We start from the raw sequence: 21710 nt of genomic DNA, 5'->3' as shown, positions 1-21710 counted from the left end.
TGTTGAAAGAGGAAATGTTTTGACTGAAAGTAAAGGTGAAATGTGGATTTTAAAAACTGGACTCAAGACTAAAATGTGACTAAACCTAACAAGTGTTTTCTTTTCAACACTAAAACTTGGACTAAACATGAAAAGCAGGCAAAATACGCTCTGCTTTGAACTCATTAATATTTTCCCTGACATTCAAAGCTGGAACAGGATCCATATTGCAGATAAAAAACAGCCATGCTAGCTCATTTGAGGGGGATAAGGTTAAACATTGTTTCTCTGTTATCTAGATCAAAGATCCTGATCTCCACCATCTGCAATGTTGCTGCTGTCTCTCTGACGTCTCTGTGGAGACGAGGCATGAAGCATTTCCCTACAGGATCAATAACATATCTCTGTGGTGTTATTAATGCTGACACCCCATCACAGGGATGTGATTCATTCAATAACACAGTGAGACCCCTGCTGAGCCCAGCACAGCCGGGATCCAATCGCTGTGGGGCGGGTCTGCCCTGCCTGCCCAGGGGGGAAAGACTCACAGTGAAAGACTCAGAGGGAGGCTGTGAAAGGGATCAACCCACGACACCATGTGTCATGAGCGTTGTAAGAAGCACGTCTGTGAAAGACAAGTCTACTAAAGAAAGCAGAGAGAGGTGGGAAAAAAAAGTACGTGTGAGGAGGTAAAATCCACATGCGCATTGCGTCGTGACTCTGGTATCTAAAAGGCTTTTGTGATTGGACGGGGCCAGAATGTGTGTTGGATGTATGTGGGAAGCAGAGACAGAAGGGTCCACAGATGGAGGACAGACAGAGTAATGATCAAATAAATAAACAAATCAAGAGCACACAGCAACTAGAGGCTGACATTATGTTGAATACATTTTCCAACAAATGGTTGTAATATTTGAAAGCGGATGAGTGTTTTCGCCGCGTGCTCTCAAACCGGGCGTGACATTTAAAAGTGTGAATACGTGCCCAACGAGTGGACAGAGGGAGCAATGCCCAATAGCTGCTTACTCATCCCCACGTGTAAAATTTGGACGAAGCGAAAACGATGACAAAGGAACAAGGCTGCTCTGAATCCTATTTGAGACCAATCACCCTGAACCTTTTTTAGAGGCTGAACAATACCCAGCTGCCCTGCTTCTCTATGCCGGAGCCTGCTCAGAAGAGCAACCTGCAGTGATGATGTTGCTAGGACACTGAAACTCCGCTGAGATAAGCTTTAGTAGATTCACTCAGCGCAGCATATCAAAATGTAAGAATGGTTATCTGTGCAGGAAGACGAATCACTCCGACACATTTTAGTGGCCTTTCATAAAGGTGTAATCCTATTAAATGTTTGTACAGAAGGGTACGATTTACAAAGATGAGGTATCTGGCTTCCTTGTTGAATGTTTTATCAGACATAGGAGATCCATTTGCAAGTGCTCTAGTGAGACTTTCTGATGAAAAGTGATATTTCAATTTATCTTTTCTTTTTTTATTGGCAAAGCAGATATGAATTCCAAAAGGAAGTTGTAATTTCTCAAATGACTTTCATTTCAGGTTCCAAGTAATCCATAAACGGCTAAAATGTATGTAGATTTATATAGTTTTTTTGGATGATTTCTATGATTCTGGCTTTTTCTATAGTCTCTCTCAACATTGTAAGTGGTTTAAGTTCCTGTATTTAAGTTTTCTTGACCAATAAAATGTTTAACAGAGAGCCATTTGACAGCTTCCTTCATTTATAAACCAATCATGGCATCTTTCATCAAACATCTCACTGACGCTCTAAAGATCAACATCAGCAAGGATAAATGAGATGATCGATACATAGCTTTTCTGTTTTAGTTTTCCTGTTTGTATGAAGAAAGCTACAAGCTGTAATGTGTCAGTCTGTAGTTTCCTGTAGTTTTCTGTAGTTCTGATTCTTTACATATCCCGACAGTTCTGCCTGTGAACCAAAACAAAGCTTAAAGGGGCTTAAACTCAAAATCAGATGCTACCCAGGGTGTGCCGCTCAGGTTATTAGCTTGTGTGAGATCGCCAAACGCTTTCATGGCTTTAAAGGTAGAGTCTGCAGGATTTTCCTAAAAAACGAATGTCGACTCTTACAGGAAGAATCCTGTTAAATTGTCTCCTACAGGTTGCCATTCACATGTGTCAGTGTCTGTGGGTGCGTCTCAAAGCTCCAAAGTTCTATCCTTTCTTCCTCCACTTGCGTCGTTCACTTGCGTCTTAGGCCCTCCCACCAGAGATGCATGGAGAGACGGGAGGAACTGAAGAGAGGAGAGAGGATGGAGGAGATTTGTTTTTAGAGCAATGGGACATCCTCTTCTTCGGAGCGTCACATGAAGAGACGTGTTTCAGTGATGACGGCATCAGCTGATCACCTCTGGATCATCTGTCAGTCAGCTCTGACAGCTGTTAGCTCGTCTGGGCATGTGCGGTGTAATAACTCTGATCAAACATAAACAGTAACAGAGATTTGCCTGTTCCTTCAACCTGTGCAACACACACGTTACCATGAAGAAAACCTGCTCTCTGTTTATTCTGTGTGCTGTTTAGAAGCTCGTAGATCACTTTTCCGGTAAAATGCGTAATTGTGAGACTATGTATGAGCTATTTAGCCTTTATCTAGAGCTCATCTGATCGTGAACTCTGAAGCTTAATATAGCCCACCTTATTGTGTCTCAGGAAGATATTATTGATCAGTCAGTTTTCTGTATTAAGCCTCTGTTATATTGATTTGATGATGGTTGTGCTCAGTGTTTTGTGCTTTAAACTCACAGCAAACCCTTTATTACCTAGTTTATGATCAGTTTCTGAACGATCCTCTGTGCCTGTTTTCAGTTCGTCTTTTCTCTCATTAAACTCTGTTGTGTTTGTAAAGCTTCATGTAAAGTCTGAGTTGCTGCAGCGTCCAATCAGCTCTCTAGTCACCTCGATCATCACTCCTCCGATCAGTCTCCTCCATCCTCTCTCCTCTGAGCGCAATTTTTGCTTTGGTACAGTCTTCAAAATGGCGACTGGGAAAATACTTCCGATATCGTGGAGGACGCATTGAGACGCACCCTGTGTCTGCCTCAACCCCCACCTCTGCCCGTATGTAGATGTTTTGGTTGTTACGGGATGTTTCTGGGTGAAGAGTAGATATGGCTACCTCAGCTGATCACAGCGCGCCCAGTGCACAAGCAGCTTCACATGTTGGTGATAGCAAGAGGCAGAAGCTAACCTCATTGACTAAGATAGTGAATGTAGCATGGAGAAGAGAAAAACAACCAGAGTGAAACAATTTTTTCCCTAAATGAGGGTAAAGCTTGGCTCAACTTCTGCTTGCTTGCTAGCGCTTAAAAGCAGCACAGGATGAAGAGCAGGGCAAGTTTGCTTTCTGCTGAGCAAGTTGGTGTCAAATACCTGTGATCAGCTTGTGCTAACATGCCAAGTCAGGTGCATGGCTCTTGAGTCTCCCCAATGTAGAAACTCAATGCTACAGGTGGTTGCTAGGCTAGAGCAGGGGCTCCCAAACTTAACTATACCAAGGCCTCCAAACAATATGCTTCTGGCCCTGGAACCCCTTTGGAAAACAACAGAGTATGTTTCAAACATGTAAAGAAACGTCAACTTTAGGAACATTTTTTTCTAACTTTTAAGAACTTTTCAATAATTACATTTGTTTAGAACAGGAAATTATTTCCAAACAAAAGCCAGCTGGCTCACCAGCTAAAGTGGGATACTCCTTTCTTACATGTAGCCAGTAGTAAGACAGGGAAAGAGCCTCAAAGGTCAGTTCAGTTTTTTCAGATCGCTGACAAACTCTAATAAACCTGGCTCAAACCACCAGGTTGGAAAAGATCATGACATCATCATGCCAAAGTTGCAGCTGTCACACAAGGTGCAGAGAGGTACAATCGGAAACTTGAGAATCCGACAATTATAGCAATTTATGAGTTAAATGTTAAGGAAAAAATGTTATTTCAAGAAAAAAGAAAAAAAAAAATCATTTTTTTTCCCTTCCCTCCGATTTTCTGAGGCCTCCCTAGTGCCCCCTGGTGGTCTCCTAGGGGGCAACGGCCCCCACTTTAAAAATTACTGGGCTAGAGAATGTGTTCACATAGTCAGAGATGGACGCTGTGGGTGTGCGCTTCCAACCCCTGATCCAAAGAGGAGGAGGAGGAGCCCAGTTTGAGTTTGAGTTTGTTAAAAAGAAACCAAAACTCCTGCAGACCATAATTTTAACCCAGATGATTTTACTGAGAAGGGAAAAAAATTCAGATCCCCCCAGATATGAGATACAAAACATTTTTTATTCTGTCAATACAAGCAAGATTGTTCATGCTAACCATGAAGAATATTTCTCTATACTAAGGGTTCGTGAAATAAACATTAGTCTGTGCACCTTCAGTACAGTTGACTACAGTCTATTCTAGTAACAAATTTTTCCTTTGATGACTTATTCCTTCAGAAGTCTTTGACTTTAGCACTGAACTTTGGTTTGGATACTTGGCCAGCTTCACAGAGCAGAGAGGGACACGGCAAAGAGGTTTAGTTCCATTTTTCTTTTATGAGCTCTGGGACCATCTATTATTTAAGTCTGAAGGACAACAGCTGAGTCAACCTTTCTGCCCTCTGGACAGCATGTTCAACATGCGATGAGCAAAACCGCAACTTAAGCATTAGAGGTCCCACCACGCCTTGCTGAAGAAAAAACAAAACGCCTGTCTGGAGTCAAGACCAGGAGTGCTGAGGCTGCTGAAGACAGGCATGTTTCCCCACCCCTGCCTCCTGTCAGCACTGACACGTGTCAATATTCTGTTTCAAAAGGTTTTTAACATACTGAAATAGTTTTTAAGTTTCACAGTTTGTTTCTTTTATTATTCAAAAAGATCCACTTTAAAGACTTCCATGCTTGCAGGTCATTTCAAGGTCACAGACCCTTATGGATAAACATTGTTTGGATTCAACATCGTCCCAAATCCAATTTCAGGCAAGCAAACAGACAAACACATGCAAGGTCAGCTCTTTGATAATGTTGTTCTCTCAGAATCCTCCAGCACATACGACGTATTCCAAATCATTTTCTACATGTCAGGGAGGGTGAGGGCTGAGGTCAGGCACTCCATGAGGTCAGCGTCGAGCGGTCAGTCCCGGTTTCAAGCCATGTGATATCTTTCCTGAGTGTCACTCCCCACTCCTGATTTATACCCTGCTCTGCTCTATCCACTATCCTGCACTCTTTGCAAAAAGGCAGAAAAAGCCAGGACAAAATAACTTGATAAATATTTTTGACCAGATAGTAGACATTAGTAATGACTAGAATATAGGACGACCTCAATTATAGACCAAAGCCTCCTCTTTTCGAGACCAATCTTAGAAAAGAAGACAAATAACCAAAATTGACTGTGTTTAGAGAAACTATTTTTTAAAATCAAATTCTGAGAGAATCCTAAAAATAATAATTTTAGACTGCTCTTATTTTTGACACACACTTTTCAGTCCCGTCAGTCTCTTGGAAATGGAAGTTGTGGACTACAGACAGGTTTTCTTTTACAGTTTGCATTTTTCAGGCACTTTTTGGCTGCATGATCTTGGGACATTACACTCTACAACTTCATATTTTTGTCTGCCTGACAGTTGTTTAGCATCTCTGCTGCACTGACCATAACTATCTTAAAATTAGCATTTTCTCATCTCCTCTTCATAGCTCCTGTCACTGCGTCTCTGCTGGGATTGACAGATCTGCGCAGCCACCGTGAGGTCACTGGCTTTACGAAATGCTGGGGCTCTTTGCTGTCGCAGTCATGTGGTCACACCCCAATTATAAGAGGAGCACCCCCCTTCCCCTTTCCACATTATTTTTAACAAAAAAAGTGTCCAATATTCGGGTCAGTATGGTAAATTCTATTCATGAGGACTGTTTTTACACACAAATCAACCCCACTTCAATGCATGTTAAGGGTAAGTATTCTTTAGCATGGGTTGGTTAAGTGGGGTTTCATTTAAACCTTATCTGAGCTTATTATTGACAGCAGCTTTGAAACAAAATCAGATATTGTGTCTGTTTATAAAACCTTAAACGGAAAGTACAATCAGTATGGAGCTGTATGTGGAGTGAGGAATCATATGTGTGGGAAAAAAAAGATCTATACTAAAAAAATTAGGCTACCAAAATGATCCTTTATAAACATTAGGCCATTCATTGATTTTCTGTGTTTTTTTTTAGGTTTTTAGGTCTTTAACTTTTTGATTTATTAATTTAGCAGGAGTTGTTTTAATTTTGAGTAGTTTGTGCATCTTTTTTATTGTGTTATACAAAGCCTGGGTTTGAAGATCTATGAAAGCAAGAAAAGAGGAATTGTGATGAAAACATAAAGAAGAAGGAAAATGAACGAATAGAAATAAATATCTTGGTTGTCCAAATTAAAAATGTTCATAGAAAAATCAACACCATAATGAATATATGAATGAATATATGAATGACAGTGAGATATCCTTTCATCATACTATTATTTACTCTGTAATTCGGATAGGACGCCTCTTTTTTAAAGGTCGTTTATATATTTTTTTCTTTTCAATTCATAATTTGTTGGTTTTTTTGTGTTAATTTCCCAAGGCTTTTTTCCTCTGTGACAGTGCAGAGTGATTCAGAAACTTCTGTCATCCTCTCGTCTTTGATGTCGCTGCTCAGTGTTTTACCCACGTCAAACAAAGAAACGGGATCATTGAGAATTCTTTCCTCAATGCCGTCCGTGACGTAAAACCAGTGAATATCTGTGGGTGCTGAAACCATCCTTCCAGTAAGTGGGTCATAAAGTGATTTTTTTCTCATCCGGCACAGAAGCCCGCTCTTTATTCTGGTGGGACAAGTGATGAAAGCTGAGGAGGACACAGGAGCCGGAGCATGACTGGAAAACTTCACTGTTGTCAAATTCACTGACTGATGTTGGGGTGGGTGAAAAGGCAGAATGTAAAATGAAAGTGAAAGACAAACGAAAAAAGGGCATATTTCTTCAAAGATGTTTGCCATGGCTCGGGCACTGCTTTGGGAGTCAGTGGGCAGCAGCTCTGTATGCGGTGTTTCCTGCATAATACTTGGAGAAGTGGTGCCTGACAGAGAAGGAGGAGGAGGAATGGGCGAAACTGGGAAAATAAAACAAATATCACAGGAAACCGTGAGCGAGCTGCTAAAGATAATTCAGTGGTAATAGAAGGATGAACATCTTCCAAGATGATGTAGAGAGGTGAGAACATGACTAACTTAATGATAATCCATATTTATCTGATAGAAACACAGGAAGAAAGTTGATATCGAGCATCCAAGCTCTGCACAAATAATCCACTTGGTGATTGAACAAATTACCGTCAGAGGAGGAAATGAGGAGATGGTATCACGGCTGTTATGAGATGAACTTATTAAATTCAATACATGTGGAAGTGGTGAGTCATATTTTCTCTTTTTGGGGATGAAGAAACTATTTACTCTTGAAACTTTCTCCAAACTCTGTGTTGAAATGATAAAACAGTCGTTAATATTAAACTGGATACAATAATAAGAATCGACCCAAGGCTGCAGATGAAAGCGAAAGCAGCACTGGGTGAAAAGAAAAGAGCGCTACCAAAGACCTGAAGGAGCCCAAACATACTGAGGGAAGCCAAGTACTGGCAGAAGGCAGGATCCCTGCAAATGAAGACAACTGAACACGCTTGTTTGTCACACACAATGAATGAGGGAAGTCATTTTCCCTTTGCACTGCTGTTGACAGAGTGAAGGTTGATTTCTTTTAGACATTTCTGTAAAAATCAGTCTCTAAGTGTGCTCAAACATCCTTGTACCATCATTACAGACTTGTGAAATCAAACCTCACCTGTTCCTTAGTTCTCTACCAGGTGATTAGTAGCTGTGTTTTCATTACAACTAGAATTGCGCAAAACGCAAAATATGCAATAAAAAATGGTAACGGAAACGCCACATTTTCGAAAAACCTCTCAAATTTGGCTAAAAAGTTTTATGCTCTCATGAGGTGGTTTTTCAGAAGTTTTGATATTGAAGTTTCTCGCAAAAGTGCAATGGAAACACCTTCTTCGCAAAAACGTCACGTTGTCATAACAACGCACCTCCCTCACCTCCTTGTACGTGTCCACTGCTACACAACCAGACTCTGGCAGGAGTGGGTCAGAGAGCAGCAGGAAGGAGGGGCGGAGGTCTATGTGCGTGAGTGAGAGTATGTGAGCTGGAGGTGATGATCTTCATTCAGTGTTTTGTTCCTGCCTGTTTTGAGTTAGCATGATCACGGCCGACAGTTTGAGCAGTGAATAAAAAACACTAATGTTCAAGAATCAGCATCATCATGAGTGCAGCGTCTGGACGGACATTATGTTCCGCTTTACTGTAGTTGTGCACATTTCTGGTTGTAATGGAAACACCTGCAAGGCAAAATTGTTCTTTATCCAAACTTCAGAAATATCACTTTAATTTTGTGAAAAAGTTTAATGGAAACGCAGCTAGTGTTGCCTCAGTTCCCTTGACAAAGTAATCCAGTTACTGTTTACTCCTATAAAAAGTAACTTAGTTACTACTGATACTACTAATCTACTGATTATTCAATTTTAAAAGAACCATGTTGGATTAAAAGTTACTTTTTTAGTTACATTCAACAACACCTGCAGCTGCATGATTTGGCAAAATTGTGCAATTGTGAATATAATAAATAACAATAATTGAGTCTTCATGTTTTGTTTTAAAGGAATATGCAGAGACTATTAAAGGCTGTGTAATGTGTACTTAACAATAAAAAACAAAAATATTCATTGATACATTTTGAATTTTAAAATACAATTAAAGAAGGCTTTATAACCCCTTTTTTGGTGCACTGTTCAGTTAAATTTTAGATTTAAATCTTTTTTTTTTTAACTTCTTTGTTTTAGTCTAATTTGGTTTTTATCAGTTTAATTTTTTTTGTTAAAGCTGTATTCTGCTAATCCTGAATTTGTATTACAAATAAGCAAAATTTAAATGATAGAAAGTCTGCTCCCATAATCCTCAGTACTCTGCTCCCCAGTACCCCCAGTCGAAAAAGTCTGGGCACGCCCCTGCTTATCACGGCTTAAGTTATATTGCTCTACTCATGTTACTAAGTAAAGCGTTACCCGCATTACTGCAGATGATCAGTGGTCAGTTTTCTGCAGTGTAACTTACTGCATGAACACCAGAAAACTTTGCTTCTCTTCAAGGAAAATGTTGAGGGCGGTATTGGAAAAATATGTCAGGATTCACACCTTTTTGAACTGCAAACAACATTTTTAACTCTAAATACTTCTGTTCCATGCACTGTTTCTGCACCATTTGGTAACTTCAATCTCCTCTAATGTATTTTTTGAACTCACATTTTTTACGTCATGATAAATCCGTTCATTTAAAGACGTCAGCTGTGAGAGTTATTGTGTTTCCTAGAGTGTACTGAGTGTTAGCTTCATACAGACAGCCCATGCACAGTCCAGATGTGGTTTAGTGAGAAATGTCTAGATATGCTTTGGTTTTGTTTGTGACCTTGACAGAAACTGTAAATGCTCACATTCAGCACATGATTCAGTTCAATGCCATGTTTATTACATTTTAAGATGAAAGATGGGGACCATATAAAAACAGACCTCAGTCTGCGATAGCCCCCAGGTCTGATTTTAGACATGTCTTTCCTAAACAATCTGTGAGCAAATAAGAAACAACAGGAAACAAAACAACAGATAACAAGAGCCTGGCTTTTTGTCAGTTTGGTTACATTTGCAAATCCAATCAGCCAAACCAACCAGACACATAGTGATCTGGCTGAAAGTTGTATCTGGAGTTGGTTTCTCATACATCACAGTCACTAAACTTACATCCTTGCCTGTAAGCTGTGCATCACTTCCTTTTGACATCTTCTCCTCAGGTTTTGTTTTCAAAACAGGGACTCTTCCTCTACTCTTCCATAAAGGCTACTAACACATAAAGCTCTGAGACTCAGAAAACACTCAAAACATTTGTTGCATGTCCTCTAAACTCTGTTTTTCAGGATGTTTAGTGATGTAAAAGGAGCAATTTTACCAAACCTTCAATACATCAGCCCTGTTTCTGTTCCTATCTAACAATCATTACAACTCATTAAATAAACCATGCCTTTTATTATTGAACTGGAGCAGGAACCCATGATCAGCACTGCATGGCTGAACTACAAAGACTACAAAAAGCCGTAGATGATGTGATAGATGTCACACAAACACCACACAGCCGGTAACGCCACCTCCGGTCAGAGCAGAAAGGTGGATCTCTCACCTTCACCTTTGTCTGTCAAGCATCCATTAAACTCATTAATTAGCTACTCTAACAATTCATCTCAATGTTTCTAACACTATTCAATGCATATTCATTTCTCCTTTATTTATTTACAAGTTTGACCACCACAGTGGAATACTAATGTTGTATCTGTGCCATTTATGTAGGGTTCATTTAGATTTAGTAGATGGTATGCTCTTGGCTAAAATGCTAATGTAAATAGCTTTACATATTGATAAAGTTCCTCATAAATTATGAAATATATATTCGAATTGACTTGAAAAAAAAAAAAGGTCATATTCATGTGTCCGGAGCTAAATTCTGTTCTTGTTTTTAAAGTTTTATTTTCTAGCAGATAAAGGCTGATTTGGGGGGAAACTGTAATGTGTTTGTTAACTCAGGTGGATGTCTAATAGAAATATTCACTTCCAAAAACTTATCCATTTGAGTAAATAAAAAAAATAAATAAATAAAGCCGAAGTGTGGCTAGCGATTCGCCCATTTTTTTTAAAAAAATGCAATTATAAATGCTGATGATCTGAAAGTAGGATGACTTAATTTGATGAAATACTACAATTTATTTTAAACAAAATTGCTAAACCTGAATAAACCTTTCGATAAAAACAGAGCTGGCTTGAATACCACTGCAAGATATTTCTGACCTTATTAAGTTGGAAAAGGTTAAGAACGGTATGAGGTCTAACTGTTGTGAAATGTGATGGTGGCATATTTCCCACAATTCCACGGCACCAGAAATCTGCTGGTACAATGCAGAACAGTAATGGACACAACAGAGGATGGCTAAAAGCCGTTATGTTTACATGCACTCAGAGGTCCGACTAAGGTCATAGCGCAATCATTTTAAGACCCAGAGGGGGGTCTAGTCCTGTCTGCGTACACATGCAAACGGGAATCTGACTTCTGGGAGAGAACGTCTCACTCTACTCTGACAGGTGGTGCTGCGTCCTTTTGTAGTAAGTCAAGATGGGTCCATATCTAACTCATTCTGGTTCACCTTAAGAGGAAACAACATTCTAAAGATGATGGCGGATGCGGATGCAGCTGTAGCTCTTTATGTTTCTTACATACTATACATGTTAATGTTAATGCATTACATGTTTTTTTTTGGTGTGAGCGCAGTGACCTGATTTATCATGGTCATCTACTTCATCTTCCAGTTGACATTTGCTTGCACTGAACACAGAGACATGCCCAGTCTTGCCGAATCTAACTGCGGTCTAATAGCAATCACATAATCAACATGTTGACCAGGCTATGCCCCGTCTGTTCCTGGTCTGACTAAGCAGTTTACATGCACCTCAATAATCCAGTCTTGTTCTGACTGAGCTCATAGTCTTATTTCTTTCTTTTTTTTTTTTTTTTTTTTTTGACAGCAGCCACACCGATAGGGCTGCCTAAAGTGTCTGCAGACACTATTTGTTTTTCTAAACTCGGGGTGGGTGATACTGGGAATTTTGATATCAATCCGATACCAAGTAAATACAGGGCTAGTATTGTCAATACTGATATTGACACTGATACCTTTTACATGCAATGTAATGATCATTGTATAATTTTGTGATTTTGCCTTGAGTTGGTTGATTTTGATTATGATAACGGTAAAACAAAGCACAAAGATTTTAGGCAATAAAAATGCTTTTTGTTAACTAACCTCAACAATAGAACACAATTTTAACTGTATAAAAGTAATAAAATAATTATTCTACCACCACAATTGTTTTAGAAAAAAAAACCACAAGTGCAAAATAACAAAAAGGTTCTTCCTATTTGCACAGAGAAGCGGCAGATGGAGGAAATTAAAGTAAACTGCTAGACGACATAAGAGAAACTGCAGCATCAATTTCATCGGGTTATTATCGATCTGATACCAATACTCATCTTGGTATCAATACTATTAATATTTAGATTGATACGCCCACCCCTACTCTAAACTGATGTTGTAGGCGCAGATATAGCGCATGCATTTTGTTCCAAAAAGCCATCAATCTGACTGTTTTTTTGTCCATTTCAACTGATTAGTCAATCAAAGCATTATAACGCAGAGTTCATGACCTCTGAAGGTGTTTTTAAGCCTTCCAACTGAAGATGACTTTTAAGAAGTCCCACCAGTCGAAGCAGTCTTTGGTGGTTAGTAGGAAGTAAGCTGCTTGGGGCCATGCGTTCTTCCTAAAATATATACAACAACATCACAGAAAATATAAACATTAAATAATCCTGTCTGAAAAAAGCAGGTGTCTCTTCAGAGCAGCACATTAGGAAACTCTGAGGGTTCAGATTATAACATTATCAGAACCACTTTAGTTCACCTGACAGAGGTGAGACCAACAGAAGTATCCCTCTGAAGTGGAGACACCAAAGTTTTAGCTTAGACAGGAAAGTCAGTGTGTTATCAGGGGACCACTGCTGTAAGCTGCAGGGAGACACACACATATAGACACACAATCACAAAAGGGTGAGAGCAGGTCAGCATACACCTTCTCTCTCAGCCAACAATGGGCCTTATTCACAAACAAGACATATGCACAATTTTATTCCTAAGTCATACGTACGAACATTTGACGCACAAATCTGTGATACTGTGATACAATACTTTCTTACTTAAATTTTTTCTTAGTCTGTGAATAAATTCAGAACCTCCTAGGACCATGCATACGCACAAATGATGACGACCAACTCTCAGAAATGTAAACATACACCTTTAACTAAATGCATGACATATTTAGACTACTTTAAATAAAAGAAGAAAAGACTTCAATAAAATTTTAAATTAAGACTGTGAGCTGACAATGTGTTAAATAACCATGAAATTGACACATTTCTGCCCTTATTACACATATAATGATAATGATATTGAATCTTAAATTAAATACTTAGTCTAACAATTCAACATAACACAATGTTCATTTTAATTGTCACAGTTTGGATGTTACTGAAATCCCTGGGTATGGTAAATGAAGCGTCTGAAATGGAGATGAAGTTTCTAAATGTAAACTGTAAGAGACATGAAACAACTGCTTCTTCTCATGACAGACATTTTCTGAACAAATGACACAGTTTCACTGATACCTTAGACGTATATATTTGCTCACAAAAATATCCAGCAACTGTTTTAATATTAGGGCTGCGACTAACAATTAAATTAGTAATACTCTGATGAATATGGTTACGATTAATCGATGATTTGGGGAAAAAAAGAACATGAATGACATTAATTTAATGTCACTTAAAGAATCAACAGCATGGCCAGAATAGAAAACATATTGTTACGATTGATTAAGAGCTTAGTGGACCAAAAAGGTAAAAAAATAAATAAATAAAAAAAAAAAAAAAAAAAGAGTCCTTAATCTTTTCACCTGCAGGTCAAATAGTACACCCCCTCTGCCCTACCACCATATAAAGCAGCTAATGCTAAAGCTAATGTTGGTTTGATGAACTCCTTGTGGTTCTTAAACGGGGTGACGATTTAGTAAAAAGACAAAGCTCCCTTAAATGTGCTGGATCTTTAAAGTCGTACTGCCGCCATGTGAGGTCATTTTTGTCAGTTACCACGCTGTGTGCTTTTACTCAGCGTGAAATACTACTAAACTGAATATTTTAGGACAAACAGCTTCTCCAGCTCTGCCATTATTCACGTGTTTACTTGTTCCCCTCACATGCCATGTTGATCTGTTAACATGTGACGCATACAGCCCAGGTAATCTACACTCCAGTCCAGTAGGTGGTGGTAAAGCACATTCAACTAGTTGCCAACTTCTAGAAAGTCCGACAGAAAGGAAGAAGACAAACAAACCGAAGAGAAACTAATACAGTGATGGTGCAGCATAGAGCATTGATTATGGAAAAACTTTGTTGATGTTTTTACTAATGGATTTTTACCACTTTTATCCATTCGTCGTCAGCCCTATTTAATATGCATCATGTATGATTTGGATACCCGTTGCGATCTCCCCCAGAGCACCCCGGAGCGCCCACGGATTATTGATGACCTTGTAAAGACTCCTGGTGAGGGGACAGGGGAGTGGGCTGTGGCAGACAGTGTGTGCCCACCTAAAGCGTCGCGCGTTGATACTACATACAAAGTCAATTTAAAACCGCGAATTGACGCTGCGTCGGGGCAAGCATAGAGCAGCGTCAAGCGTTCAAGCGTTGAGCGGTGAGCGTTTCCAGCGAAAAACGCTCGCTGCTCACTACTCAATGCTTGACGCTCGAGTTGAAATAATTGAACTTTTCAAGTGAGCGAGCGAGCGTCTTAACGCGCCGGGACAGCCTATCAGCGTGGAGATCGTCACCGAAGGACAGGTGCTCCGCAGCTGGAATGGAGCACCTGTAGTTGGTATCCAGGCGGGAGATCCTGGCACCAACCCTGGATAGCAGGTCTTCAAACTGGGCAACAGTCAGCCTGAAGTACGGCTGGAACCGGCCGTTGTCCAGACGCAGCTCCTGCAAGAGACGGTGGAACTCACCGAGCTCACACCATCTCTGTAGGGTAGCATGCATCCTGTACCAACGTTGGCGCCTAGCCCGCAGCTAACTTCTCGACAGCAGGTACAGAGCAGCGATGGTGGTGATCGGAGCCATGTTCGACGATGAAATGATGATGGCCGTGGCGAGCGGTGAGCGTTTTTTGTATATTTGTACCAGCGTCAAAACTCGAGCGTCTAGCGCAGTGCGATTTCACCTGACACGTGAATACATTCACTCTCAACGCTTTCGGTGGGTATGCAATGTGACGCTTGCGACGTGGATGTCGAGGTCTGTGGTGCCTCCTCCTGAGGCACTGAGCAGATGTCCTTATATAGATGAACTGGGATGTGGTTTATGCTGACTGCAGGTTGTGGGCACACGCCTGTCAGTTTAGAATGATTCTGATTCTGGTGTGAGGAAAATTGGCTGGTGCAGGGTGTAATCACGGGACTTGTGCGCAGAGTAAGAACATTTCTACGACCACAGACTCGAACTTAAACACACGTACGTTGTGAAGATGTTCATGCGTATTTCACAAACTGGAATCTTGGGGCTCAAACAGCTGCGGAGATAATTCACCTTTCACAAATATTATTAACTGACTGCTGAGGCACTTTAGCACCTCAAGGTACTTTCCAACAAGGTATCTTTTTTCCGCTGAGATGTGACAGTCTGTTTTAAGTTACTACTTCTTACTTTACGGGTGTCATTTAGCCTTCCCCCGCAATGCCACCCCTGATGGTTCAGTGAAACTATTAAAACTTTGGAGATGACAGCCGTATTGAGAGCTGAGATTGTGTGCCTAAGAGCAAGAGATGTTCCCTGCTCGGTTGCTTGGCACCTGGAGGTTTATTGAAGAAATGTGAAACCTTAAATCTGCCAAACGAGTGCCGCTTTGGCTGTGAGGGGGAAGCAAAGGCAGAGAATTATACCTGCAGGATGGGAAACAACAGAGGGGGAGTGCTGGCAATGAGGAGGGGCGAGCAGAAGGGGAGAGACAGGAAGACAGACGGACAGGAGGAAAACAGGATAATGATTTCCTAGCCTGTACACACTGAGAGGGAGGAGAGACAGTGAGAGGGAAAAGAGCTGTGACAGAGACTTTTTTTTTGGTTTGTTTTTTCACTATGCTGGTGGAGTGCCACTTACTTCTCAATGAGGTCTAACGTCACCCCTGGCACCAACTTAGCGCTCTTCTGCATACAAAACCTGGAAAAAAAAACAGAGGGGAAAAACTCCTGATGAGAGCTGAGCAGCAAAAAGAGAACGTTCACAGACTAGACAAAGCAATAAAAACGTTTGGCCTCTACAGGAAGCTTTACGACCTGCAGGAGACAATCAACAGATAAAGCACTCAAATGAAAAATGAGAGCTTTAAATGTTACAACCTCTGAGCACTTTGATAAGTGTGTTTTGGCCGTGTTATTGTCAAAGAGGAGGGGGCAGGGGGGGAGTAAACACAGCCTTACAGTTTTTCATAAACATCCAACATGGAGGTTATTGTTTACAGTGAGCTGAGCTCTGACGGCTCGACCAGCTGTAACTCACAGCCGCCTGGTGTCCAGAGCCTTGACAGACTAACAGCTGAGAGCTGGAGCTCACTGCAAGTCATCACACACCCTTAACAGCAGCTTTATTTGACCGTGTGTGTGTGTACTGATATTTTGTGCCACCCCTTTAAATGTGATGAACAAATAAGAAGCAAGGATTCAGATGTGTTAACAATAACCATCTTTTCTTGAAAACACAAATCATTGATATTTTACTGAAATAAATCTTAAATCAAGTCACTGATAGGTTCATAGTAGGTGGTGAGTATGGTTCATTTGAATGGCTGGCTCCACCCAGAGATAAGACCAACAGAAGAAAACCAAGCGGCTGACCAGCTAGCTCCTTTTCACTGCACAGCGTGGTCTGTATGACAGCTTGAATCATGACACATCAAAATGAGAACCTCTAAAAAATGTCACCAGTTTGGGTTTTTTAAGACTGATAGGGTGTTACAGACAACCTGGAATCACAGGCAGGAGAAGCCAACGAGTCTTCAATGGTTTTTTTGTCAACGGGAGGGTGAGACATGTATTTCCCGATTTTGAACCTCATTAGAAATATCATTACATGTGGAGCACAGATGGCCTAGTGGTCTAGGTTGCACTCCATGAGATTTGCCCTTGCGCAGGTGGCCTGGGCTTTGTATCCAGCCTGTAGCCTCTTTCTTGCATGTTACTCCCAACTCCCGCCCTGTTTCCTGCTCTATCCACTGTCCTATCCTCTCTGATTAAAGGCACAAAAAACCAAACAATAACATGATTAAAAAAAAGAAAAAAAAAAAAGAAGGAAATATAACATGTAAGTACGGTTGTAAAGTGGTGGGAAACAGACCGAAAATTAGATGTTTTCTAAATTTTCCTTCTGTCAAAAATGTCCCTGGTTGAAACAACATGATTGAATGCAAAGTCAACTGTGTACCATGAATCACATTTGCAAACACTTCCAAGCACATTTGATAATCATCAACACTACTTCACTATCCTACAGTGTTTCCATTGAGACTTAATGTCTGGATTTGAAGTCTAGAAGTTTATTTTGATGACAGTACTGAAGTAATAATATTTGAATGTATGGTTCAACTTTAAGTATGGACACATTTTATGTAAACAAATAAATGCTAATCAAAATATGTTTAATTTTTAGAGGCGGGCTTATATCAACACCTATATCCCTAAGAGTAAGACTTAAATCAATTCATAATGCCATTTCAAAATAATGCATTAGACATGTTTGTATACACATCTTCTTATAACAAACCAAAACATTTAACATTCATAAGAATATAACAGGGTAAAGGCAGTTAATGTAAATTCCCTTTAATTTCCATCAATTTCTGAAAATTCTCATGAAACGCTTCTAACTTAGAGAACCTCCACAATTTTGCAACCCTACATGGAAGTGTACTGTACTCATTGGTAAAGTTTATAAAGTTCATTGTGTCACTCTTGACTTGCAGTTTCTTTTCTCCCAAACTTTTAAAAGTGGATGTTAAATATAAATTCTGGATGTTTGTATTTTTTAGAAATCTCTTTATCTGTAAACTGATCAAAATGATGTGTTCTAAAAAGCAGCATGAGATCTTCACAAGATATTCGCAAGATCTCCATGAGACTTGCTGATTTGATGATGTCAACAAGTACAGAACCCCTGATTGGTTGATGGAATGATGAAGGGGTGGGCCTCAAACACCAAAGTCTGCCCAAAGTGTTTCAGACAAAAGCTAAAAGAAGGTTTTTCTGGAACCTCAGTGTAAGAAAAATGTGATTGTGTTAAGCTAATCATGAAAAAACAGTTTGGAGGTACTAGAGGGACAGTAAAAAGCCTAACAGAAGCACAATATCCCTTCCTCAAGTTGAAAGTTAGCCGTGCATCAGCTACTGGGTGCAGGGTTATTGTCTGTGTTTCAAATGTTTCACCTGTGCACACAGAAATCTTGTTAATTCATTTCAGTATGGTAATGTCTTGTAAGCATGTCCAGTATTTGAAAGAACCTAAATGGATTTAGGGTTAAAATTAGCAATAAATGGAAATCTTGAATCATTTGGGCCACTGAGAGCATGAAGAGAAACTCTGAAGTGGTCTTTCTTTGTTCATTAGCTTTTCCAGAGGGAATGATCCAGTAGTTTGCAAAAACAAAACACAAGAGCTCAACACTCAACAGAACCTGAAAGAGACCTGGGTACAGACCTTTGAGAGGGAAACAATACTGATACAAACATAAAAACATACTGATCTTTAAAATAAAAATGTATTGAGATTTCCTGCATTACTTATTTGCAATTCTTTGTATTGGATTTTCAGACAGGCTTTATTATTTGATGCTTCTAAATAATTCAAAGAACGCCCACATGCCTGTGGCTGATGACAGTGAATTATTCTCACACTGACGGATCATTTCCCTCTCATCGGACCCTGAAATGAAATCAGTTTGTCCAACAGGTGACACCAATAAAACCCCTTATTCTCTGAGTTAGAGGATGTGAAACACCTTATAAAGATTGATATCTCAGCTGCTTACAGCTCTTATGAGGAACATTTAGTCTGTGTTGATTTGGTGCCCCTTGGGAACAAAGCAGAACTTCTAATCTCTGAGCAGATTTCATCCTGTACATGAGTAAGAAGTGTTTTCAGATACAAACATAAATAGAACACTGTTTTTAAAAGAAGAGTATGACTCATGAAATATGTTGTTTCTCAGAGAGCCTAACTTTACACAGACTCATCAGTCTCGCTGCTGCTGGTTGTGTTTGCGTTTGTAGATCATAAAACAAGATCAGTGAGAATTTAAGTCTCTTTTTATGATCTACAAACTGAAGCTCAGCTGAGAACAGATGAGCTGCTGTTATTCTTACACTGTCAGGAATATTTGTGATTTGTTTGCTGATCTTTATTTTGTTGTTCTGAGTTTTCTTGTTTTGCTTAACTCTGAGCCTGGGGGTGCCAAACTGGATCAAGACCCCAGCTCGTGCTGCACTGCTATGCAGATTCAACAGGATCAGGGAAAGTGAACACGATGTGACTCCTCTTAGGAAATAAAGCCAAAACTTGCAGGAAATGTAGGAATTCTGGCTGACATTTCAGCAACACAGTACCTGAAAACAATGTTTAACCTATTTAATTAAAGCTATGGTCTATGATTTGGAAGCTTTGTACATCTTAATAACACCGTTTATATGGCTGTTATGGTCCAATGGTCCAATCTACACAATACAAAGACCAAAAAGAACGGAAAAAATCCATTCAGTATATCCGCTGCAAAGCTGCATACTAGTTGACCAATCCGAACCGGGCATGGCATGCGCGGTTCGGATTGGTCAACTAGTATGGATTGGTCCGTGAGTCCATCCAATCCCCTGTCTCCCTTGCTTCGCACAGTCATGCCCATGGTCCCACCTCGTTCCCCACTACCCCTCTCACGTCAGCTAGCTGCTCAGCTACCGAAGCGTCATGGAGCCAGAGAAGACCGAAACCAGAAAGCTGTTACTGTTACCCTCCACAGGGAAGGGAAGAAAACAAAAATGTTTCAAGGAAAAGGCTGAAGCAAGGAAGAATTATGAGCGATACAGGTGCCAACAGAGACTGAAAATTGGAGAAATGTACGACCGGTGGAAAAAGCTGCAGAGGGATTTGGGACTGAAGACTGACGCAGAGACAGCTGAGTTTCTGTTGAACAGGTAATGACTTTGTTTACCACAGTGGGAGATGTCAGCTGAATAACTCTGGTTAGTCTGTGCCTGTACTGGCTAATGACTGAATGCTGCTGGTCGGAACGGGTTGGCTCTGTCAATAGATTTTAGCATAAGTTAGCCACACATCTTTAGCATTGTAAACTGAGCTGGTGAAGACAACTTGAGAAAGGTAAAGCCGAGCCCACAGTCGGCTCTGCTCTGATCAGCTGGCAGTGGTAACGCCAGACCTGCTTCGCCGGCTAATTCATGGTTTTGATCGCGCCGGTTCAATTGAAAAAGCTGCCACTGTGTGTTACAAGGAGGATGACTGTCTTGTTTGTTACATTTTCTGCCGGCGGGCTTCTTGCTCTGTCGGAGGTGCGTGTTGTTAGGAGGCGAAGAAGGGCCATACGAGCTGGGGGGCGGGATCTTGGAACACGGAGGGGAGGGGTGAGTGTGGCTCCGTTTTTCAGATGTGTCTCATCAGCCAAACTGGGTTTCAGATCGTAGACCATAGGTTTAACTTCTGAACATCCAGTATCTCAAAGAGATGAGGTGTAAGATCAAAATGTATCCACACAAAGTGGAGCATAGAGGTAAAATAATGGCTTCATGAAACTGATTTTAGAAATGTACTGACGGATAATGAAACCATAACATCTGCACTTCTTTGTCAAAGACACAGTCACAGCTCCAACATTCAGTCAGGTTTGGAGATAATAATCATGTTTTTCTTCCACTTACTGAATCCATCAGCATGCCCAGGAGTAAATCCTTCTCCAAAAGCAAAGACTCCTGCATAGATTGAGAGTTTTCATCCTACAGCTGATCCAGCCTCGATGTGACTTTATCTATGGTATCCACATTCAGAGGTTTATTCTGATGCTGGAGAATAATGAGATCCCACATGACACTATTGTGATTTACTGTCTCTTTAAAGAACAGCCTGGGCCCTGAGAGAGGCCAGGCGCTCCAATAACAGAGGAGGAGAAATGGAAGCAGGACAGCTTGTTGGAAAGTTTTAATGATCAACCCCTCTCCATGCAAACCACAATCTGCATTTTTGTGACTGTGAACTCTCACGTTTACTTGTAATGATGGATGCTTTTTAGGTACTAAAGATGACCTGGGGAAATTGCGGCATCACATCTGGTCCTTTGGGGGTCCCTGTCTGCTCTGTCAGTCATAAGTTAGAACATAAATGAATAAAGAAAGCCACGCAAGCAACTTAACTCTGATGCTTTGATTTAGAAAGGTGTGATGTTTGCCTTCTTTCCATTTTCTTAAGCCCAAGACAAACTATATTTTGTCTCACTGGAAAGGTAAAAGAAGGTGAAAAAACAGTCAGGTTTTTGTTTTTCCTGTATAAAGACATTATAAAGTTTTTTACTGCAGAAAATAAGAAGCTAAAAGAAAAACAAAACACTAATGCAATGAATGTAGGGAAGTTTGATACCACTTTTTTCAGCCCAATATATGTAGGAGTACTCCCTCTTTCGGACTCATCGATACCAAGTACTGATACTACTAGTACTTTTGAAACATAAAACTATAATTCATAGTTACAAATCATTTTGCTCAAAGATAGAACAGTCACATTGCCATTAAGACCAAAATAAAACACACACACAAAAAATTCTCTGAGTTTATGGTTTGTTTTTCTTTTTTAATATTTAAAAAATAATATTAGAAGTGCCAAATAATACAGACAACTGTCGGATTAT

The 21710-nt window shown here is 40.2% G+C and overlaps 1 protein-coding gene across 3 annotated transcripts in view; it reads right to left on the bottom strand.

Annotated features, from left to right (window-relative positions):
- Positions 1-21710, bottom strand: part of rptor (regulatory associated protein of MTOR, complex 1) — a 347202-nt gene that overhangs the window by 152168 nt on the left and 173324 nt on the right. For all 3 annotated transcript variants that reach the window (XM_074690536.1, XM_074690552.1, XM_074690545.1), the window contains exon 8: positions 15917-15976. In XM_074690536.1, coding sequence (XP_074546637.1) covers positions 15917-15976 — 60 coding nt within the window. The remainder of the gene's footprint in view (positions 1-15916; positions 15977-21710) is intronic.

The sequence above is a fragment of the Halichoeres trimaculatus genome, unplaced genomic scaffold (genome assembly GCF_033239565.1).
Source record: "Halichoeres trimaculatus isolate MK-OKI-2021-1 unplaced genomic scaffold, fHalTri1.1 fHalTri1_scaffold_2, whole genome shotgun sequence".
Lineage (NCBI taxonomy): Eukaryota > Metazoa > Chordata > Actinopteri > Labriformes > Labridae > Halichoeres > Halichoeres trimaculatus.
The sequence above is the reverse complement of the archived record's forward strand: the minus strand, read 5'-3'. Positions and strand labels throughout refer to the sequence as shown.